We start from the raw sequence: 22,330 nt of genomic DNA, 5'->3' as shown, positions 1-22,330 counted from the left end.
TAATTATTTTGTTTTTACAGTCAAGGAGCTTTTAGAGGGCTTATAATCACATCTGTCAAACTGTTCCTTTATATTTTCTTTGTTTGCCTTTATGGGTAAAAACCTCTTTCACCACGCTTGGAGCAGAAAAATGTTTGCCTGTATTTTATTATGGCTCTTTTTGACATTATTTTTTACATTTAACACTTGCATTTATGTTGGTGTATGGTGTAAGTTATAAGGACTTAACTATGTTTAGTGAATGGTTCAGACTTATCACAGTAAACTCTTCAGAGAGATGACTGGTGAACTCTAGCACTGCTGTGTGAGGTGTCTGTGATGGGAACAGGGACTCAAGTGGGCTGGGGGCTGGGGAACAGGGGTATGTACTATCCCAGCCCCCAGCCTGGAAGTGGGAGGAGAGGCACTGGCTGGAATGTGGCTCCTCGAGAGTTCTAAAGTGTCCCCAGCACTGCCCAGTATAGACTCTCCCAATGGGCCCTGGTCCCTTGGTTAGAAATCTGGTTGTGGGCATGGAGCTGAGCCCTGGATGGAGGCAGTCCAGCCAGTAAGAGGCCACTGGTCCAGGCCCTACATACTCTTCTGAGAGAGCATCAGTCACTAGCGCAGGTAGCTGATATCTTGAGTTTTAAAGACTTGATCTGCAGGCTTGCTTTTACGTGTGAGCTTGGATTGGCTGGGACCGCGGACCAGAGTCCTTTGTGTGTGGCACTGATTGCATTCCAGCCCCTCTGCCCTGGGAGGGGCCTTCCCTGTCTTCGACATCCACCACCCCCACTGATCCAGCTGGCTCTTGACTCACGTTGCAAGACTCCGCCTCCCTCTACTAATAACTTTGCCCAGTCTCACTCCCATGACCTGAATTAACTTACTCTCATAAAGCCACCTCTTGTTTGTCTTCAAAGGAGTAACTGAAGTCCTCATCCTTTCCCCTGTGCCTTTCCCCTTTGATCAGCTTCCTCCTTCCCAAGTCATCCATGGACCCCATCTCTCTAGCTGCACTGCTTGCTTGCTAGCCGCTTTGGTTTCTCAGAAAAGCTCAGAGTGTGTGGCTCCTCCCTTTTTGCTTCTGAACTGCATTTCTTTCCTTATTACTCAGTATCCACACCCAGGGCGGTTGCCTGGATAAAAATCTGCCCCTTTCCCCCAGTCACCTTTTCAGGCTAGACATAAGCGCCAGTGAAGAATGGCTGTCTACCCGGGCCTGCTCTTCATTCCTCAGAGTGGCCTGAGGCAGTACAGTGTCCTCTGAGGTCATCTGAGTCCCTGGATCCTAAGTTTGATTCTCTTTCCTTGCCTTCTCACTCACCTGCTAAGCTTGTTTATTGGGCACCACTAAGCAAAGTCAATGATTATTTGTCTTCAGCCAGCTCCCCATCATCAGCCATTTCTGTGAGGTTTTCAAGGACCCTGGACCCTCCTCCCCAGGCTGAGCTGCCCCACACATTCCAGGGAGAACCAGGCCACTTCTCATCCCAGCTAACGCTCAGCAGCTTTGTGACCTTGGATAAAACACCTCTTGGGACATGGGTCTAGGTGATTGAAACTCTTCCAGTTCTGACATCGTGTGAGCCAATGAAGAGGAAGTAGGTGAATGGGAAGGCTGAACTTGACTGTATCTGTTTCATAGGTTCAGGAGAGGTCCTTTGACAACTCACCAGGAGTAGAGGAAGGTGGGTGAAGACTTCAGTGAAAAGAGTATATCAGTACCCTTACAGATCTTTGTATAGTCCTCTGATCTCTTGTGCTACATCCAGCATGGTGGGAGAGAGCAAAGCTTTACCTTTTCCAGGTATCGCTGTGGAATTGAGTTCAGCTCTGTGATCTTTTACCCCACTCTGGCTTACCAAAGTTCCCCTGGCCTTGGCTATGAAGATAGCCCAGTGTCTGGCACATGTTAGGCACACAGTAAATATTTGTGAAATGAACGTCGTGTACTGTTGTACTGTGTCCCTGGGTGTACTAGTCTTCTGTCTTTCCCTCTTCATCTCTCAGCTTTCTCCCTTTGGTCTTGTTTTAACTATAATAGGTGAAAAGCTCTCCAAGATAACTTGCATAATTTGAGAAGTCAGGCCTACAGGGTTAGGACATTTGGGATCTGGTATACTTGTACTATGGCTTCACACCCTTTCCTTCATCTTATTTTTATGTTTTGGAGGGTCAGGGAATTGATCTTCATAGCTCTTAGGGTTGTGTATACATGTAGAGTTTTGTTGGGGTGAATGGTGGGGGGATGGGAGACAGCCTCATTAGGGAATGTCACTAGCTCAGCATATTAAAAAATTGAGGGGGTTGGGAATTCCCTGGTGGTCCAGTGGTTAGGACTCAGCACTTTCACTGCTGTGGGCCCAGGTTTGATCCCTGGTCGGGGAACTAAGATCCCACAAACCGCGCTGCCAAAAAAAAAACAAAAACAAAACATTCAGGGGGCTGAACTGGGCCTTGGGGTGCAAAAGACTTGAGGAGGAAGAGTGGAAATAGAAAATCCTCCCATGAGAATTACACAAGGATGGATGGGCCCGGTTTCCTCCTGCCCCAAAGGTACTAAGCACTAGAAGCCATAAAGAAACTTTAGGAACAACTTTTTGGCAATGGCTGGGCTTTGGATTATTCCCCAAACATGCTAACCTTTCTGCTGAAACGTCAAAAAGACTCCCTTGAATGAATAAATTGCCAGCTTCTACCTGAGTTCCACCCCCTTGCAACAGGAAGCTGGCTAAGATGTAACAGCCCTCCTATTCATTCCTCTCCTTTTATCCAACCCCTTGCCACCTAATAGGTATCTATCTCCCATCCCCACTGTCCATTCCCCAACAAGAATAACCTTGGTTGATGAGAAACTCTGGCCATTTTCAGGCTCCTGTTGGCAGCAACAGGCCCAGGAAAAGCCTCCTTTCTAAACCCTTGCTTTTTGCCTAACATCCCCTGGCTGCTGTCCCCACATGACCCAAATAAACAGATGATCATGTGAAGCCAGGAAGGCTGTTCGTTTTAAATAACGAGCATCTCCACTAAGCTCTGGAGCAGATGGGTTATTGGGGACAAGGGAGAGGTTGGCATTTGAATTCTGTGTTCACCCCACTTTTATCTCCTGCTTCCCCACCCCTGAAGGAAAAGCTGTCTTCAGAACACTACTTTTCAGAGGGGTGCCTTTGTGATGTGACAGAGCTGGTCCATGACGAGTCAGAAAAATTGGACTTCAGCCTCTAGAAGAGACTTCAGGGCTGTACGAGTGCCATGACCACTTGAGGAAGGCAGAAGGGTACAGCTGGAGGTCGCTCTCTGAGCATCCTGGGCCACTGGGCAGAATGGTACAGTGCTGACCCCTAACAAAATGAGAACTCGGTCAGCAACATTATCTCAAGTCACTGTTGCATATATATTAGACTGTTTAGTGTGTGTGTGTGTATATATATATATATATATATATATATATATATATATATACACACACACACACACATATACACACACACATACACACACACAGCAGGTGGCAGACACCTTAAAGGAAGCAATGTTGGGACCAGCACAGATCTAGCCTTCCAAGGAGAAAAACATTCATCCTGCAAAGAAGAACTTGGCTGTTAGTTACTGCTCTGATCCCCTGTTGCTTTCCAGCTTCATCATAAAGCCAGTGTCACCCGGTCATTTGTGTGTAATGGCCTCTCTCTGCTCAGCTACAGATGCTGGGGCATTAAGTGTGCAAAGATCAGAGGCCCCTGTAGACTGGTTCTGGCAAACAACCCCCTTCCTCCTGTTCACTAGGTTCTCGATTTCCAGAATCTGTGCAGATTTTCTTTCCCTGGCATGCATTATGACCTCAAAGGAAAGGCACAAAGCCAGCAAGCATCATTTGTACCCCCTTTATATGTGTCTAGCTCTCCTCTAGCTAGTCCCCCAAATAGGATTGTACCCCTCTAAGGGTGAAGTGGGGATGGAATGGGATGGAATGGGATGGATTGATCTGCCACTCAGCCAACCTCATAAAGGTTTGCTTTCTGGCTTTGTATGATGGTGAAGCCCAGGCCACAAGATCCTGAACCCAACTGGCACTGTCCCACTCTAATTAGAACTGATTAGCAAAGAAAGGAATCTGGGGCCAAGATCCAGGGGCCTTAGGCTTGCGGGCATTGGGACAGCAGAGCTGGACATGCTCCAGGGAGCCCCAAATATGCCTTCAGCTTGCCTATGCCTGTCACTACCAACTGTACAGGTGGGGTTTGTGTGGCCTCCTGTGCAGTACAGCAGGGTTTCAGGTGAAGATTTTTAGCGTCCCCCTCCCCCATCACAATATGTTAAGTGGTCAGACCCCCCCCCCCCTTACCGTGCGAGCAGTTTGATAGTCCTCCATGACTTTTTTCTGTTTGAGGGCCCTGACCCAGAACTGCCTTCAGAACAGTCATCCGTGGGGTAAGGAATAAATGCTTCTCCTGCGGGGCAAGGAGGAACTGGAATACTGAGTGACCTTAGACAAGTCCCTTCTCGTCTCTGGGCCTCAGTTTCCTTATCTGCAAAATGAGAGAATTTGGGCAAGCTGACCTCAAAAAGGACTAACTTTCTAATTGTACCCCCAGGCGCCCCCAAACTCTAGCACAAGGAGAAGCAGTAAGGAGCGCCAGCCGGGGTCCCGGCCCCCGCAGCGAGTATGGTTGTGGCTGGGCGGAGTGGCCCCGCCCCCGCTCCCCGCCCGCGGTCTCAGTCGCCCAGCCACTGGGAGGGCCGGGTTTCCGCCTTCCACGTTGTTGTTCCCGATTTGCGCCACGCCCCCTTGGTCTGGGCTGTGGACGCTTCGCCGTAACCGCCCGCAGCCCGGCCCCCGAGCAAAGGGCGGCCTCTTGGATGGCACAGTTGGAGTCTCCACCCGCATCAGACGCGCGTGGACAAAGACGAGAGTTTAGAGGAAGGCGGGAGAGAGAGGCTTGGTTTTAAAGGGAGGGTGGTGAAAAGGAAAGGGTAGGTCAGGGCACAACTGCAGAATTTCCCTCTCAGCGTCCCACCCTCCACACAGTGGCCCCATCCGCATCGGCGAATGTGACCCTTTAGACACTGGCCCTTTAAACAGAGGGCTGGCGGCGCGGGGTGTCCATGTGGAGCTGCTCCATGCCGTGTTGTCCTGCCCGCCCATTGGCCCGCGGCCCGGTGACATCGCCTAATAGGATGCGAACGCACTGCGGGGGGAGGAACGGAGACAAAACGCGGAACCGGATCTCCACTCCGCTCCCTCCGCCGGTTCTCTGGCAGCCTCCTGCCGTCAGCTCCGCCCAGGGGCGGATCCCGGGGGAATTGCGACAGCCTGATGGTTGCAGGAATTACGTCACGTGTGGGTAGGGAGCGGAGACCCAAGGGTCAGGCCAGTCTCTACCATCCTAAGGTTTCCCTGACCTGGAATATCCTTATTTGAGCTAACTTAAGTCCTGAATTTTCCACCCCTCTTTCCCTCCAGCAGTACAAATTTCGTTGTGAATGACCCAAACACGCCGCCGTTGCTCAACTTGCGGCTTGCAATCGGGGCGGGGCGAGGCAGGAAAGCGGAAATGCAGGGCGCGAACCCGGCTGGAACTTCTCCCACCCCCACCCAGGCCACGTGTGCGCGCGCCGTCTCGAGTGGGCGGGGCCAGCCCGCCCTGGACCCCGCCCCTCCCTTCAGGAGACGCCGCGGCCCTGCGGGCGGGGGCTCCGGTCCGGGCTTTGGCTGCGGCCCCGGTGTAGTAGCGGGGGCGGCGGCCGGGGGCAGCGCGGCTCCTTCCCTTGTTGTGTGTGTCGGTGCCTCCTCGCCATCTTGTTGCAAAGCCTTTTCTTGTCGGCGGGACTCCTGGGGGCAGCGGGGCGGGAGGCATCAGAAGGGAGGAAGAGAGGGAGGGGAAGGAGGGAGGCAGTGCCGCCTTTTTTTTTTTTTTTCTTGCATCAATTTTTTTAAATTTGCAAATTACATTTTGCAAACATTTGGGGAGACCTTGATTTTTCTCCCCGCGCTCCGCCGTTCTTCCCTGTGGAGTGCACTGCGCCGCCCAGTCCTGTCGCCCCCCGGAGGTGATCCCTCCCTCCTGCCTGCCCGCCAGCCTGACCTGTGCCCGGTTCGCGGGCCGCAGTCTCGGCCCCGGCGCGCCCCCGGCGGCTTTCGGCGCGATGAGCATAGAGACGTTACTGGAGGCTGCCCGCTTCCTGGAATGGCAAGCGCAGCAACAACAGAGAGCACGTGGTGAGCGGCCGGGTTGGGCCCCTGGGGCACCAGGGAAGGGGAGGCGAGCGACCCCGGTCCCCGAGCCCACGCGAAACCGCGAGCGGTACCCCCCTCCCGGGCGGCCCGCGAAGCCGGGCAGTGCAAGGATCCACGCAAGAGCCGCCGCCCGGGGAGGAGTGTTGTGGGCAGTGAAATTAATGAATTCATTAACATGCAGGGAGGACCCGGCTCCTGTGGACGCCACCCCAGCTGCCTACCACCCCTTGTGCACCTTTCGTGGGGGGCTTCTTTCCCGTGGGCCAGCGGCGCCCTCGGTAGGGCTGAGGATGTGCGAGCCGGGGGGTGGGGTGAGGAATGGTGTTGCGTGGGGGTGGCAGACCCGCGCGTGTGTGCGTGTATGCACGGGGGATGTGTGATGCGAGCCTCGATGAGAGCGGATGGATGGACGTGTACACGGGCGAGTGTCTAGTGCACACGAGTGGGCGTGTGTGTAATGGAGTGGGGGGTGGAATTACTCTACGCGGAGCAGCTCCCCGGCTTCCCTGGCCCTGTGCGGGGGGCGCTCCCGGCATATCTACGCGCCGCTTGGGGCGGGGGCGGCCTTTGCAGAATGAAATGACATCGCGTGTCTTATGATCCTGGCCAGCCCCGCCTGACCCCGCCTCTCAGAGCTGGGCTGGGTCGCGCGTCAAGGGTTTGGGTGAGAGCCGGACTGATTGGACATCTGCGAAACGGCCCGCAGGTCTCCGGGGGCAGCCCCCGGGCCCCCCTTGCTGCCCCCCACTTTAGCCGGTGTGGAATGTGGCGTGTCTGCGCGTTCCAAACCCGCTCTCGGCTGGAATGTTGCGTGTGCCTGCGTTCCAAGCCCGTTGGTTACACCGGGTGGTGACGTGGACCGGCCCCGCCCCCGACCACGTGCACGGGGGACACTCCCGCTGGGGACGGCGCGGCCCAGCCCCTCCCAGCCGCCTCGCGCTCGGCCGGGGGCGGGGCCTGGGCGGGGCTGGCGAGGGGCCTGGCGCCGGGTTGGGCCCTGGCTCTGGCCGCTGGGCATCTCCTTGGGGAGAGCCTTTGCCCTACGAGGGAGGAGCCGAGCTCACCTGTCGGTTCTCTCCCCAACGTCCTGTTTTTGATCCCGGGGCTAGGGAAACCCTCAGAATCACCGAGCGACTGGACGTATAGAGCTCACATACTCCCACTGACCCCCCCAGACGTTCTCACCAGGGCTCCCTGACAGCACCCCTGGCCGCGGTGTGGAATGAACTAGGCGAGAAGGGGCAAACTTTGGTGCTCTCTCGACAGCGGGGAGACGGAGATTTGCGATGCCCCCTATCCCCACGCTTCCTTGTTGGTAGACCCCAGCTTCAGGGTACTGCAGAAATAGGGACTGGGGGAAGACCTCCGTTTTCCGGACTGCTGCGAGGGCCGCAGCCCTGGATCGGCGTGTGTGCAATATCCGGGGACTGCTGTCCCCTCCAACCCTCCCCCAAGCCCTTCAGCCGGCTCGGTTGTGGTGGAGAGAGTGCTTCGCCCTCCTTTCCTTTCTCTCTGCCTATTGTTGCTTCAATGATGAGTCATGTAGGAGGTAGTAGTGTGTGTTGTGTGCGCGCGCGCGCCTGCGGCGTGTACCGCCGCCGCCGCCGCCGCTCCGGCGGGCGGGGGAAGCAGCAGTGGACCAGGGGCGGGGGAGCGGCGGGTCAACCGGCCTCTCAAGGTCAAGAGTCACTCGAGATATGTGAGACCGACAGTGCTTGGGTTTTCGGAACTGATGGGCCAGGACGTCAGCTCACGCGCCCCTCCCCCTTGTCTTCGAGGTCCAGAGCAGGGTCAGGTGGTGGACAGTGCAGGTGGTGACCGAGAATGTCCTGCGTGCCGGACCAGCGGCACGGGGAGGAGCGTGCACAAGATTTGGAGAGACTGAGTCACCTGCTGCCACCATCAACACAATGCAATTCAGGAGTTCCTATTGTGTCCCCACTGTGTACTGCCCACTGTGCTAGGAGGCAACAGGATTGACCCTGCTGTTGCTCCAAGGGAACACTCACTTCAGCTTCACTTTACCCGCAGGCTGGTTGGCCATATGGGGGAGGGGAGAAGACCCTCACTGTCATGTCTACCATGCTTTCCAAAATAAGTCAGTCCAGAGCTGACAGTAAGAACCACAGTGATGACTTGAGCAACACTTGGAAGGAACCTGGGAATGGCTCTCCTCTAAGAAGTTGCAGAGCCCTGCCCCTCCTCCAGGTGGTGAGAACCGGGGGCAGGGAGCTGAGGTGAGGCTTCTTGTTGGTGGGGCAGGGGGTCTTAGGGGATGGATGGATGGATGCTGGAAAGCCAGATTTACTCCAAAAACTCATGTGTAGATAGCCAGACCTGGCTGCAGCAGCTTAATCTCTGCAATTCATTTTTTTCTCTTACTAGAGGTTCTGTCCTCTAACTTGGGGTGGGAAAAAATGGGAGAGAAGCGGGTGCTGGTGAGCCTGCTGACCAGAACTGCTTTCTGGGGGTGTGTACCTCATGGGCAGCCCTGAACAGGGATCCTCTCATCTGGGCCCCCGTTCAACCTCAAGCCTCAAGTGACAGTTTATTGACCTAGGCCAGCCAGTTTGCTCAAATGATGAACCGAGGATGTGTGTGCACGTGCATGTTTGTGCACGAGGGGAGAGAGGAAAGGGCAAGGCCATCCTGGTGGCCAGCAGGAAGGCCTGGTCATTTCCAGCAGTCATGGAAGTGACTCAAATGGGACCCTCTTCTACCTGAGCTAGTCGCACCCTGTGCCTGCCTCATGCACCAAGCTCCCTGTTACATGTAGAAGGGGAAAACTCCCCTGAACATTGGGGGCCACCACCTGGTGTGGACTCCTCTGGCCCCAGGTCTGTGCCTGCTGAGCCCCTAGGCCACAGTGGCTTGGGGGAAGCTCAGAGCCCATACTCTGCATTGTCAGCCTGGACCCTTGGCCCCTGCATCACCCAGAAGGGTCATGCAAAATTCTCTGGGGGCAGCTTCTGGGCAGAGCCCAGGGAAGGTGCCAGAGTATGTGTGTGAGAAGAGGGGTGCACCCAAGGGTGCAGCAGAGCATTATTTTGAAGAGCCTAAACCCATATTACTAAAACCCAGTTTGCTCTCCCCACTTTGTTTCCCCCTGCCCAGTGCACAGGAAAGGGGTCAGTGCTGGGTGGGGAATGAAGGCAGGAGGCTGTAGTGGGCTGGATCTGGCCTGGGGCGCCCCCTCTTCTTCACCATCAGTTAAGCTTTTTCATGCTAATCCAGGTGTGGTAGAGCTTGGTCATTCACCTGGGTCCTTCCTGGCATCTGCGAGGCGTGCCTGCCTGGCTCTGGAAGGGAGAGGGTAGGTGAGAAGGAGGTTGCCATCTCCTGGGTGCGCTTTGGAGTTGACTTAAAATATGGGGAATACGAGGTCTGCCTTCATTCTGGGTTCCCAGAGCACCTGGTCTTGGGGCTCGGGGCCCTGTCTGTCCCCTTGCTTGTGGGAGAGTGGAACACTTGCTCCAAGGCCAACGAAAGTTCAGGTCCTGGCTCAAAGGAATGGCGATGGGGCTGTTTTGGGCCCTGAGCTCCAGGACCTTGTCTTGGGGGTGGGGTGGGGGGAGGTGGGGAGCGGACTGGGGATGTCCCAGGCTGGGCCTGAGAAGGGCTCCTTTCCCAGTGTGGTCTGTGGGAAACAGGAGCACAGAGAGCTGGTTTTCTCTGGGCCTGTAACAGAAACCAGGGCTGCTGGCTTTTAGCAGCAGGCTGGTGCAGGCCTGTTAGCTTCCCTTCCTGAGGGGCAGGGGAGACACGGAAGAGGCCGTGCCTGCTGACTCCAGCCCTTGAATGCTGGCTGCTGGGAAACCACTGAGTGTTTGCCCTCTCAGAACTCTTCCCCCCTACTTCCTCCTTCGCCTCTTCTTCTCTGTGGGAGGGAGGGGCTCTGAGCAGGCCTGGCTCACACTCAAGTCGTTGATTGGCCAAAGGGCCCTGAGGCCTCACGTTTTCGGGTGCCCCTGAGCCCAAAGACCTGTGTGGTGGGGTGCTCTTCTCCCCAGGGGGCACTTAGCTAACCTTGCCCCCTAGCCCCACCCCTTGGGGGTGGTGTGTTTGGGGGTGGTGTGTTTGGGGCGTGTCGGCCCTGTGCTGTCAGCTCTGTTAGTCAGCAGCGTGGTGAATCGGGCAGGAGGGAGGGCTGGTTGACCAGCCTGCTCCCTGGCCTGGGGGCTTCAGCCGCTCCCCTGGGCCCTGGCCCAAACCTGTAGCCTGGGAACTAGAATGGTGGGGGGCAGGGTGGGGATGGAGAGGGGCCTCTGGATGGAGAGGGGCCTCTCCCTTTGCCCTGTTCTCAGCCCGCTGCTGAGCAGGCCTCTCCTGGCGGGGCTTTCAGCAGAGATGCTGAACTGAGGCGTGCAAGGTTGTCGGAGCTCACTGCCCTGTTCAACCCCTGTTAAAAAGCCCTGCTTTCCTTTCTGCCTGCCTCTTTTGTAGTGTTTGCTGCTGGTGGTGGTGGGGAATAAGTTCCAGCACAACAAAGGGCAGAGAAGGACCAGGTGCATTTTGGGTATAGACCCTGAGGAAACAGGCTTTGGGACCTAGCCTGGGAGTCCTGAGTCCTGGGCCTGGTTTCCTCACGTGTGAGCTGAAGGTGATGTCCCTGCCCTGCTTGCGCTGTGGGGCTCTTGTGAGATACAGGGTGTGTGTGTGTGTGTGTGTGTGTGTGTGTGTGTGTGTGTACACGCATATAGACACCTAGTGAGTGCATATGTTGGCACAGCAAGTACCAGGCATTCACCAGGTGTCCGGAGACCTGGCTGGGTTTAGCCCGTTTTACCTTTGACTCACAATATGACCCTCAACAAATCATTTTGCCTCTTTGAGCTAATTTATCTCATCTGTGAAATGAAGGTACCGCCTGCCCTCTAGAAGGTACCTCCCCAGAATCTGGGATTTGACCACTTCCTCTATTGTCCTGTGGGCTGGCCTCTACCCACCTCATCTATCACTCCCTCCCCTTAGCCTTGCAGCCCCTGCTCATCACCTGCTTAATCCTTCAACATTCAGGGTGCCAGGCCTCCAGCACCCTCACTGACAGCTCCTGCTGGGCCTTTCCACAGCCTCTCTCGTCCCCCAGCCTGGATTGTTATCCCTGTTATTTGTCGTATCCCCTCACCCCACCCCCGTCTGTGAGCTCCCCAACAGCAAGGACCAGGAGTCTGTTTTATTTGATCACTGCTGCGTCCCCGGTGCTTAGCCCAGTGCTGAACTGTCAAGTGTGGATGAGTATTTGTGGTGTCACTGGGTGCTGCCTGGGATGGGGTCAGAGAATGGGTTACAGCTGGAGGGTGGGTGAAGCTGGGGCCCAGGACCGCCGGCCCTGCTGAGACACTCCTCGCGTTCTCTCTGCGCAGAGGAACAGGAGCGGCTTCGCTTGGAGCGGGAGCGGGAGCAGGAGCAGCAGAAGGCCAGCAGCCTGGCCAGGCTGGCCCACGCCCTGCCGGTGGAGGAGCCCCGCACCGAGGCGCCGCCCCTGCCTCTGTCGCCGCCCGCACCCCCGCCGGCACCCCCGCCCCCGCTGGCCACCCCCACCCCACTGACTGTCATCCCTATTCCTGTAGTGACCAGCTCCCCTCAGCCTCTGCCCCCGCCCCCGCCTCTGCCCCTGGCACCTCGCCAGCCGGCTCTGGTTAGCGCCCCTGGAATCAGCATCAAGGAGTCGGCCCCCCTTCCCACCAGGCCGCAGGGGCCCACTCCTGCTCCTCTACTGCCGGACTCCAAGGCCACCGTTCCGCCCACTGGCAGCCCCAAGCCTTTGCAGCCCCTCCCCACACCCATCCTGACCATCGCCCCACACCCTGGAGTCCAGCCCCAGCTGGCCCCCCAGCAGCCACCCCCATCCACTCTTGGGACCCTGAAGCTGGCACCCGCTGAAGAAGTCAAATCCGGCGAACAGAAGAAGAGGCCTGGGGGGTGAGTGAGGTGTGGCACAGGGGCTGGTGGGATGGAGAGGAGAACCAACGGCCCACAGCCTGAGCGGTGTGCACGAGAGAAAGTACCCTCCCAAGCTAGCCTGTCAGAGCTGCGGCCCTGCCTTCCCAGCCCAGAAGCGCCTTCTTATATTTGGATATGTCCTCACCGAGCTGTGACCATCCCCACCCTGGGGAGTGGGGAATGGTCATTGCCCTCTGTTGTTCTCAGGCTTCTGTGTTCTCTGACGCCCTCCAAGGTTGAGGCTAATGGCATTTCGAGGCCTTTGGACAGGGTATTGGATTATGGGGCTCTTGGGTAAGGGCCGGGGTCCACTGGCTATCCCAGGAGCCCTTCACAGGTGCATGGATGTGATGGAAGGTAAAGGGGTTGTTAATTACGAGCCTACACGTGCCCTCCAGGGGGTGTATGCCCCACGACACAGGGCGAACAACTGAACAGCTCTCATCGCTGCTCCTCTAGAGAGACAATGTCAGGGACAAAAAGCCTGTGGCATTTGGGGAGGGGGGGCAGGGGGTGGGAAGGCCGCCTAATTGGGCCCTCCTCCCTGAGCCCCCTGTCTGTCTGGATTTCAGAATCGGAACCAGAGAAGTCCACAACAAGCTGGAGAAGAACAGGTGTGTGTGTGTGAGCTTGTGACTCTGGGCCCGCCCCGCGAGCTACCGGGACGGTCCCGTCCGTGGTCCCCAAGCTCTCCTTAGGCCTTCCCTCCCGCCCCTGGCCCCCTGGCGTCTGGCTGACCGGCGCTGCTTCCTCTCCCCAGGAGGGCCCATCTGAAGGAGTGCTTTGAGACCCTGAAGCGCAACATCCCCAACGTGGATGACAAGAAGACATCGAATCTGAGCGTGTTGCGCACGGCGCTGCGGTACATTCAGGTATGGGGGAGGGAAGCAAGGCCCAGAGGAGGGCGGGCGACGGACACTGCGCCGGCTTCCTGCGCGCCCCGCCTCCCCTCCGCGGCCCCGCCCCCGCTCCCTCACCGGCTCCCCCGCCCGCCTCCACGCGGGCGCCGAGCACATGGCCCGGCTGACGTCAACGGGGCTCCCCGCCCGGGAGGGGGCGGGGGACCGGCGCGCGTGCGCGGGGGAGCGCGGTGGTGGCGCTCGGCTCCCCTCCCCCGCCAGGCTGCCCCGCGGAGCCCCGCGATCGGCACGGTCCCTGCGGCTCAGTGTCAGCTCGGTCCGCGGCCCTGCCTTACCGCCTGCCGCGCGTTAGTGCCCCGGCGGGTGGGAAGGGCGTGGGGTGGCCGGCGCCTCCACCGCGCCCGCCCGCAGTGCCTGGGCGGGAACCGGTTTCAGCCTGAGACTATCACGGGGGCGGGGGGGAGGCGGGGGGCTGGGCGTGGCTCGATCCGCAGGGTGGCGCCCTTGAAACACCTCCCCCCCCCCCCCCCGCCCCGGCCCGCGAGTTGTAACCCAGACGGACCAAGATCCTTGCAGTAAGCGCACGGAGGTGCCGCCACCTGACTTTGGGGGGTAAACCTAGGGGAGTGGGCAATGCGGCAGTCTGGACGACGAGAAGCCCCGGGGTCACCGAACCTAAAGACTTACGTTCTCCTTCCCTCAGGGTTTAAAAGAAGCTCTCTTTTTAAGGGACCCTCCTGGCCGTGTGTCCCTTCCCTTTGGGCATTGGCTCCTCTTTGCAGTACGGGGCGGGGGGGCCCACCGCCAGATAAGACCGTTGCCATGACGGCCCGAGTTTCGGTTTCCCTGGAAACCGGCCGAGGGTTCCGCGTGCCGGGAAGGAGGCTGTGGGGGTGGGGCGAACGGCCATGCTCGGCTGCCCTGGAGACAGAGCCGGAGGTAGCCGTTGGGGAGTGGGAGGGACTTAGGGCTCCCGGGCTGCGGGGGCGGGGCAGCCTCAGGGTCTCCCAGTCGACGCTCTTGGGAAGCTTGGGGGCTGGGCGGCATCACGGCCCGGGTGCGCCACCCTTCCCCCGGCCTCAACTACCTCAGGGGTCACAGCCCTGAGGTAACCGGAGCCAGACTTGTTGAAGGAGGGGGGCGGAGGCGCTGCTTCGGGCCTGCTTCCAGCCGGCAGTTCCCTCCCCGCCTTCCGCCAACGCGCGCCCTTCCGCCCGCCCTCCGGACGAGGTGGAGGGGCTGGCGCGCTTCCAGGCCGCTTCCCGGCACGGGAGGGGCGGGGCCGGGCCCGCCGATTGGCAGAGCTGGGCGGGGGGCGGAACTCCGCGCGCGGACGGAGGGTGCGGCCTGTGGGGAGTGACGCAGCAAAGCCGGGTCCGCGTGGGTGCGCGCGTGCTCCGGGAGGGGCGGGGCCACGGCAGCCGAGAGGGAATGGGACAGAGACAGGTTTGGGGGGAGGGGACCCAGCCTCGGGTTTCAGAGGCGAGGATCCCCGGGAGGCTTATTTTCTGGGATGTTTCTGCAGAACTTGGGCTTCAGTCTAAATTGCTAGTCTTTCAGCCGTAGGAAGTCATGTAGCCCGGGAGCAAACCCCTGTCTAAATTATTTGACTTTTTCTGTGAATATCGGTTTCCTCTTCTGCACTGCGATGATGCTAAGTGGGAAGAAGCAATAGTATTTTCGTCATAAGGATGTGAGGAGGATGGGCCGTCTATTAATATTAACTTGATAGCAATTATTGAGACGTAGGAAGGATGGAATGGTGCGTTCCTCCCTGTAGGCACGTACTTAGGTCCGGAAGCTTTGATTGCGAGACGGTGGATTTGAAAGTAAGTCAGAAATAAGAGACTCAGTAGAGCCAGCAGACTTGGGATTTGGGGCTGGGCTGAGTGGGAAGCAAGGTGGACCCAAGCTGTCCATAAGAGATACTTGTCCTGGGGCTAGCAGTGGAAGCAGAAATGCTGGAAAACTTAACAAGGCTCTCTATAAATCCTCAACTTCATTCATTTACTCATTCAGGTACTTTTGGACAGCCCTGTGTCTGATTGGGAGGCTAGAAAGTGGGGAGCAAAGGAATAAATGTGGATCTCTGTCCTTAGATTGGTCTTGCAGCGGAGTATCACATAACCAAACAGAACTCTGTTACGAGGGCATAGTAGGGATAGGGGTCATAGGATCTGTTCTGGGGAGTTAGGGAAGTTGCTGCTGAGGAAGGGGCATTTGAGCTGGGACCTGGAGGCCAGGGTGACCGAGACAAGTGGAGGGCAGAAAGCTCAGTGCAGACCAAAATTTCTTCAGTAGGAGAAAGCAGGATGCATTTTTGGAAGTTAAAGGTGGTCAGGAGGGTTGCTGTGCAGAGATGGAGGCAGCAGGGCACCAGATGGGAGTTGGAAGGGAGTACTGGAGAGACCACGTAGGGTGTGGAGACTGAGGGCTTTGGTTGTGTGCTGAGGTGGGAAGCTATGGGAAGGCTGTAGCCCCCAGCCAGACCCACAGTACCTTGGAGGTAGTAAAGGATTTGAAGACAGTATCAGTGAAGTGGACAGAAACAGGAAGAGAAGTAGACAGGTACCAAACCATGCATCCAGGTAGTCTTAGAAAGGAAATGGGTTTAGAATGAAGCAATGGGGACAAAAGTTAGACTCTGGGAAAGCTTTCCAGGGATCTCTAGGCCTGTGGAGAGCTGGACTAGGCGAGAAGTGGAGGTTTTGGCCTCTGACATCCTCTCTTCCTGAGCCGGCAGTCTACACTCCCCGCTAGCTAGCAGGTAGCATTCAGGACAGGCACTTCCAGCCCCCAGCATCCAGGTTTGAGTGAGGGCTGACTCACCCCAGGCCTCATCATCAATGTGGCTCCATCCAACTGGCATGTCTAGCACTGGCCTCTCAGGGTAGAGCCAGATGTGTCTGTGTGTGTGTGTGCGCGCGTGTGTCAGTAAATCGGGGCGGCGGGGAATCTTTCTGGCAGAAATATGGGGAGAGACAGGTTAATCTCAAAGCCAGGATGGTAGAGCTGTGTGTGGCTTGGGACTGGCAACAAGTATAAAAGGTGTAAAGCTGCCAGGTCTCAGGTCAGTACAGAGCATCGCTGTGTCTGGGTTGCGTGTCACAGGCATTAATGTTGGAGGCATCTCTGACTGGTGAGGCCAGGAATGTAAGCAGTTTGGGGCTGCAGGAGGGAGCGTGGGGAAGTGGGCCTAGCTGGTGTGTGGAGGTGAAGACGTTGCTGTGCCTGGGAGGTCAGGTGAACAGTCAGGAAAGGCTGTTGCAAAATTGCCCAAAGGAACTGGAATCAGGGGAAACTCAAGTCTAATGAGAGACTGTGATTCTCCTGTAATGAGGCGGAGAGACAGGGTAGAGGTGGGTACCAACGCCCTCGGGTCGTCACAGATCCTTCCCCCGAGGCTAAGACATCACTCATGGCTCTGTCCTGGCCACTGGTACCCTTAGGGGATGTAAGGTAACCAACCGCAGAACAGTCCTTGCCCCGCTCCCAGGGTTGGACAGGGACAGAATGTATTGAGATGAAAAAACAAAACGTGGAATATTTAGGGGCTCGTGTGAGCCAGTGTCAGTCTCAATGCTGACAGTCTCATGAAACGCTCAGAGGTGTGGCGCCAGTGCCAAGAAGGGCTTGAGAGCAGGAGGAGGTACCGGGAGGACGTGGGATGGGGATGGACAGTGAGGAGGCAGGGGCCCAGTGGTGGTCCTGGAGCACAAGCAGATAAGACCTGGAGGGGTGAGAAGGGAGGATGTGTGTGTGAGCCAGTGGGCTCTACACTTGGCTGTGAATGGCAAGCCTTGGAAGCTAGAAGCTCAGGAGTAGGTCAGGTAAGAGACTCGGGGGGCAGCAAGCAAGATTGTCCTTGCTGTCTGGTGGACCCAGCAGTCATGATGTGCCTGGGTTGAGGAAAAGCTGGCAACAGGGAGGCCTGCAAGATTTAAGATGAGATGGTTTAATAAAGTGTCAGTCGGGAGGTCACAGAGGACAAGGAGAGAGTTTCGGTGTGGAAGGGAGTTGAGAAACAGGACAGGAGCTTGCAATTCAGAGCTGCTAGTAAGCATCGTTCGAAGGGAAACTGGAGACCCTTCTGACAGGGGAGCATTGCCACAGTCTGGGTAGCGGGGCATCCAGCACCTGTGGGAGGGTCGACCTGAGAGCTTGCCTGTGGCCCTGGGGGAGTTGAAGGGGAGATGGTGCTGTGGACAAGGGAGCTCTCTCCAGTGTTCTTAGTGAAGTGGGTAGCCTCAGTGTCACGGGGGAGGAGCCACCTGCGACCTGTGGTAAAGGACGGAGCCTCTCCGTGGGTGCTCAGGTGGAGGCAATGGTGCTGTCCTCCCAAGAGCTGTTTCTCATCGGCCGGGGCAGCTCAGGGGCAGGTGTGGAAGGAGGGGCACATTGCAGGGCCTGGGGTAGCTCAGCAGCCTGGGGCGTCTGGAGGGCTGTGGGCAGCGTGGACGTAGAGCGGTGTGGAGAGGCGGCACAGGTGGGCACCGTGGGGAGGAGCCCAGGAGGTCGGAGAGGAGGTGCACAGCCAGTAGCTGTTAGGGACGAGATAGAGAAGGTCAGGGAGATGAGATGGGGGTCTCCAAATCTGGTGGCTCATCCTCCAAGGGTATTGAAGTTAAGGAGACTAGTGAATGATGAAGAGTAGAGAAGGGCAGGATCGTCTGGGGGTCTTTGAGGCATGGGTTCCATGGAGGGTAGCTTGTGGCATCCGTGAGTGACAGGATGGTGTGAATGACAGCGGGGGCCTTGGGCACCACTGAGAAGTCTGTTACCCTTTCCGCTCTGCTCTGCAGAATGGAGGGAGGTGCCGCCAGGACGGTGGATGGGGCAAGAGGCAGCGAAGCCCCTCAGGACGGAGTTGATGTGGGGGTAGGGGAGGGACTGACCTGGATCCGCACCTGCCTGAGAGCCCGCGGTTGCCAGATGCTGGGCCTCCCTAGGCAGAGCCGTGGACCAGGAGGCAGGTGTGGTCTCCAACAGCCCCCGTCCGCCTGGGCCCCTGGTCACTGCACAGCTGCCCCTGGGGGCCAGGTGATCTGGAGGTGAGGGCGGCGGCGGGAGGTGTTTGTGGTACCGTGGGCCCCGTGGCTGCCGCTCAGGATACCTTGCTGTTACTGGCCCTGTTCTCCAGTCCCTGAAGAGGAAGGAGAAAGAATATGAACATGAGATGGAGCGTCTGGCGCGGGAAAAGATTGCCACGCAGCAGCGGCTGGCGGAGCTCAAGCACGAGCTGAGCCAGTGGATGGACGTGCTGGAGATCGACCGCGTGCTCCGGCAGACGGGCCAGCCTGACGACGACCAGGCCTCCACCTCCACTGCTTCCGGTGAGCTCCACCCACCACCCGCTCCGTGTTGGCCCCGCCCCAGCCCCGTAGCATCCCGGGGCCCCCAGGGTCACCTGCTCCTCTGGGCTCTCCCTGCCAAGCCCTTCTGACCTGCCTATCCGCGTGACCCCCCACAGAGGGCGAGGACAACATAGACGAGGATATGGAGGAGGACCAGGCCGGCCTGGGCCCACCTAAGCTGAGCCATCGCCCCCGCCCGGAGCTGCCGAAGCCACCGCCCAGCACCGCGCCCGCGCCTCTGCCTCCCCACCCCCAGCCTGTGGCCCTGTCTCCTGCCCACCTCCCCGGGCAGCAGCCGCCGCCGCCACAGCAGAAGACACCTCTGCCAGCCCCTCCTCCCCCTCCAGCTGCCCCGGCCCAAACGCTGGTGCCCGCTCCAGCCCATCTGGTGGCTGCGGCCGGGGGAGGCTCCACGGTCATTGCCCACACCGCCACCACCCACGCCTCAGTCATCCAGACTGTGAACCATGTTCTGCAGGGGCCGGGTGGCAAGCACATCGCCCACATCGCCCCCTCGGCCCCCAGCCCTGCTGTGCAGCTGGCACCCGCCACACCCCCCATTGGCCACATCACGGTGCACCCTGCCGCCCTCAACCACGTGGCCCACCTTGGCTCCCAGCTGCCCCTGTACCCGCAGCCCGTGGCGGTGAGCCAGCCCGTGGCGGTGAGCCACATCGCCCACACCCTCTCACACCAGCAAGTGAATGGCACGGCCGGGCTGGGGCCCCCGGCCACAGTCATGGCGAAGCCAGCCGTAGGGGCTCAGGTGGTGCACCACCCCCAGCTGGTAGGCCAGACAGTGCTCAACCCTGTGACCATGGTCACCATGCCCTCCTTCCCGGTCAGCACGCTCAAGCTGGCTTGAGGATGAGGCCACTCAGAGGCCCCCTGTGGGGGCAGGGAGGGAGACCTGTCCCCCACTCTCCCACCCACCAGCTCCACACATTCCAGCCAGGCCCAGGCCCGCCCCACCCATACCCACCCCCAGGCCTCCTAGGGGAAGGGGGTGCAGAGACTCTGAGCCAGGGGAGGGAGGGGCCTCCCCAGGGAGCTGGGCACAGGGCAGGGGGTCACCCCACTGCACTAGGACTTGACAAAGTGATGAGAGACGCTCTGGCGAACGTGCCGCCTGTCCGGCCTGGTGCCAGCTCCAGTGCCGTCCCGCCCCCGCCCCCCATCCCCGGAAACCAGTGCGATGTGGACATCGTGTTCTCCGGCTTTCCCCTGCCCTGCCCACCTTCCTGTGCTGCTGCTGCTGCTATTGCTGTGTCTGGTGAGATGGCTGAGCGCCCGGGCCCTCCCCTCCCAAGCCTCAGCTTTCTCTTCCCTGGGTTCTGGAGGGGAAAGGGGGGAAGCAGAACTGAAGCAACTTGGCCCGGAAAGCTGGGGACTGAGGGGGGCCCTGCTCTGAGTACAGGTGACAGATCCTAGGATGTGGCTTGTGTGGAGTCCCACAGACTCCAGACAGGTGGGCGCGCCCGCCTGGATCTCCCCAACCTGGTTGCAGTCATTGTGACTCATCACAGCAAACTAGTAAAGACAATTCTCTACTAATAGTAAACCAAACCCAAGCCCTTGCCAAGCTTCCCAAGCCCTTCAACCCTTGCCACTGGGCTCCTGTCTTCAGGAAGGCAGGCTGAGGGTGGGGGCGGGGAAGGAGGAGCTTGGCTGTCTCCTCCTGCCCCCCCCTTGACCTCCAGCCAGGTTGGGACTGAGAGGGGGGTGCTCTGGACCCTGTCCCCATCCCTGGATTTGACTCTTGGCTTCCAGAAAGTAGAGAGGAGGTCTGGCCTCTGTTCGGTACTGTGCACTCCCTGGAGAGATGAGTACACCTGGATGCCTCCTTGCTGCCTGGGAGACGGACCAGCGTCTGGTCTGGGTTCCAGGAGCCTGAAGCCACGCTGTTGAGGTAATCAGGAAGTTAAAATCCAAGGGCTTGGCCCTGGCGACCTGTGGGGAGGGAGCATGGCCAGACCCGGGAGGACTGTTGCTTCTGACCCAGCTTCTCCGTCTCTGGCACCGTCTTTCTTTCCTCTGAACGTCCCCCTTTCTCCAGCGGGCTGTTCTGAGCCTGCCCTCCCCAGTGGGGGCTGCTGTGTGCCACCACCTTCCTGTGAGGAAAGGTCCTCAGCTGGGCCAAGGGCGGGGCTGAGCTTGGGGTGGGGAGGAGCAAGGGGGCCTGTGTGTAGGGGACAGTTTTCCCTGCCTTCGCCTCAGCAGACTGCTTTGGCTTCTCTTTTTATGTGCATATTTATTACAAGTGGCCTTGTGTCAGACACACTCAGTTACACATGTGCACACTTGGCTCCCCACCTGGACACACTCACCAATGGCCTTTCAGAGTGTCTGTGGAGGGGGAAGCCAGTGCTCCTGGGTGTGAAGTTTGAAATGACAGCCCGGGGAGGGGGACACTGAGGAGGCCAGCAGAAGTCTTGAGTAGATTGAGCCACCTAAGAACTCCCTTTCAGTTCCTTTTGGTCCTGGAGACCTCTCTGGGGACTGTTTCCTTTTCTCCCGGGGTGGGGAAAGGGAAGGCCTTCTGGACACCTCAGAGGTTTCTACGAAGGCACCCTGTACTCCCCCCCAGTTGCGGCTCCCACCTCACACTTGCCGCCTTTCTGCACCTGCAGCCAGTGCCACTACCACCCTGTTTTGGGCGGAGCTGGTTTCCCTCTTCCTGGTGTTGATTATGTTGGAAAGAGTAGAGGGAGAAGGGTAGGCCTGGCCCCCAGGAACAGTCAGAGAAGTACTGGCGAGCCGTCCTCCTCTCAGCTCTGCTCACCTTGAAACTGTCCTGTTAGCCAGTTGCCCCTCGGGCCTGCACAGATACCTCATCCGCCCGCGCCCCTGCCCCCCCCCGCCCCCACTGCAGCAGTGCGGGCCTCGGAATCTAGTGCCGAATGACTATGTCCAGATTGGTGACGATGGGTGTTGTTGCTGTTGTTTTTGTTGTTTTCGTGAACGCTGTGACGCTGTGTGCCCAAGAGGGCAGCCTCCACCCAGCCCTTCCTTGGGCATCTCCCCTGAGAGCTGTCAGGACCACATCTGTCCTCGCCCCGTGGGACCGCCTGCCCCTCCCCTCCCTAGCCCTTCCAGCCTGGGGGATGCGTGCGCACGTACGCACGCACGCAAACACACACACATCTTACCTCTCATGCGTGTTTTACTTTTTGATGTTCAGAGTGGCTCACTGGCTGGGAGTCTTTACCTCGGGGAGATGGGGAGGTTGGTTCCTTGGGGGGCCAAAGAAGGGCAGGGAATTCCTGGAAGGGAATTAGGGGTCATCATAACCCCTGCCCTTTCCAGGAACAGCTTCTTCTTCCCCCATCCCAGAGTCCCACCCCCATCCCCCAAAGAGGTGGCCCTTGTTTACAGTGAGGACTTGGTCACTGTGTCTCTGTTTCCTAAAATATAAATCGTAGCGACCCCAGACTGTAGAGATTTTTATGTGTTTGGATACATCTGCTGTGTGGGAAAAAACAAACAAAAAAACTACAAAAACCCTAATTTTGTACATATTGTATTTTTACTATTGAACTGTATTCTAGTGGCTGTTCATGCTCCAAGACATTAGGTATTGAGACATGAATACTATCCATGTAATAAGCACTTGCCTGGAATAAAATATAAAATTGAAATAAACCTGCACTGAAACCCGAGACGGAGCTGCCACCTGCAGCATCTGGGTCATTTTGCTGCAAAAGGAGACAGAGACGTTCAGGGAAGGACCTCCAGCAAGAAGCAGTAGCATCCTTTCCCTGTTGATGGGTTGGGGGCAGAGTCTTCAAGCAGATTGCAGGCTGATGGAGTTTAGAAAAAAGATGAGGGACCTTACTGTTCTGATCCCAAGGCTCAATCCTCAAGCCCTGAGAACTGCAGTTCTGGTCTTCCTCATGCTTTTGCAATACTTAACACTTCCTCAAACCATTTTTACAAACACTATCTTGTTTCAT

At 58.1% G+C, this 22,330-nt stretch overlaps 1 protein-coding gene and 1 non-coding gene across 2 annotated transcripts; both read left to right on the top strand.

Moving 5' to 3' along the window:
* Positions 1 to 2,300: 2,300 nt before the first annotated feature.
* On the top strand, positions 2,301 to 2,373 carry TRNAE-UUC (transfer RNA glutamic acid (anticodon UUC)). Its single transcript has one exon. It is a non-coding gene; the product is annotated as a tRNA-Glu (tRNA).
* A 3,490-nt stretch (positions 2,374 to 5,863) lies between these two features.
* MNT (MAX network transcriptional repressor) lies at positions 5,864 to 22,014 on the top strand. Its single transcript, XM_068531440.1, has 6 exons — positions 5,864 to 6,202; positions 11,584 to 12,142; positions 12,736 to 12,777; positions 12,924 to 13,035; positions 18,164 to 18,356; positions 18,494 to 22,014. The coding sequence occupies exons 1-6, from the start codon at positions 6,130 to 6,132 to the stop codon at positions 19,240 to 19,242; spliced, it is 1,728 nt and encodes a 575-aa protein (XP_068387541.1). The 5' UTR covers positions 5,864 to 6,129; the 3' UTR covers positions 19,243 to 22,014.
* The last annotated feature ends 316 nt before the right edge of the window (positions 22,015 to 22,330 follow it).

This window comes from Eschrichtius robustus, chromosome 20 (genome assembly GCF_028021215.1).
Source record: "Eschrichtius robustus isolate mEscRob2 chromosome 20, mEscRob2.pri, whole genome shotgun sequence".
In the NCBI taxonomy this organism is placed as follows: Eukaryota; Metazoa; Chordata; class Mammalia; order Artiodactyla; family Eschrichtiidae; genus Eschrichtius; species Eschrichtius robustus.
Note: the sequence above shows the minus strand (reverse complement) of the source record. Positions and strands in the feature narration are given on the sequence as shown.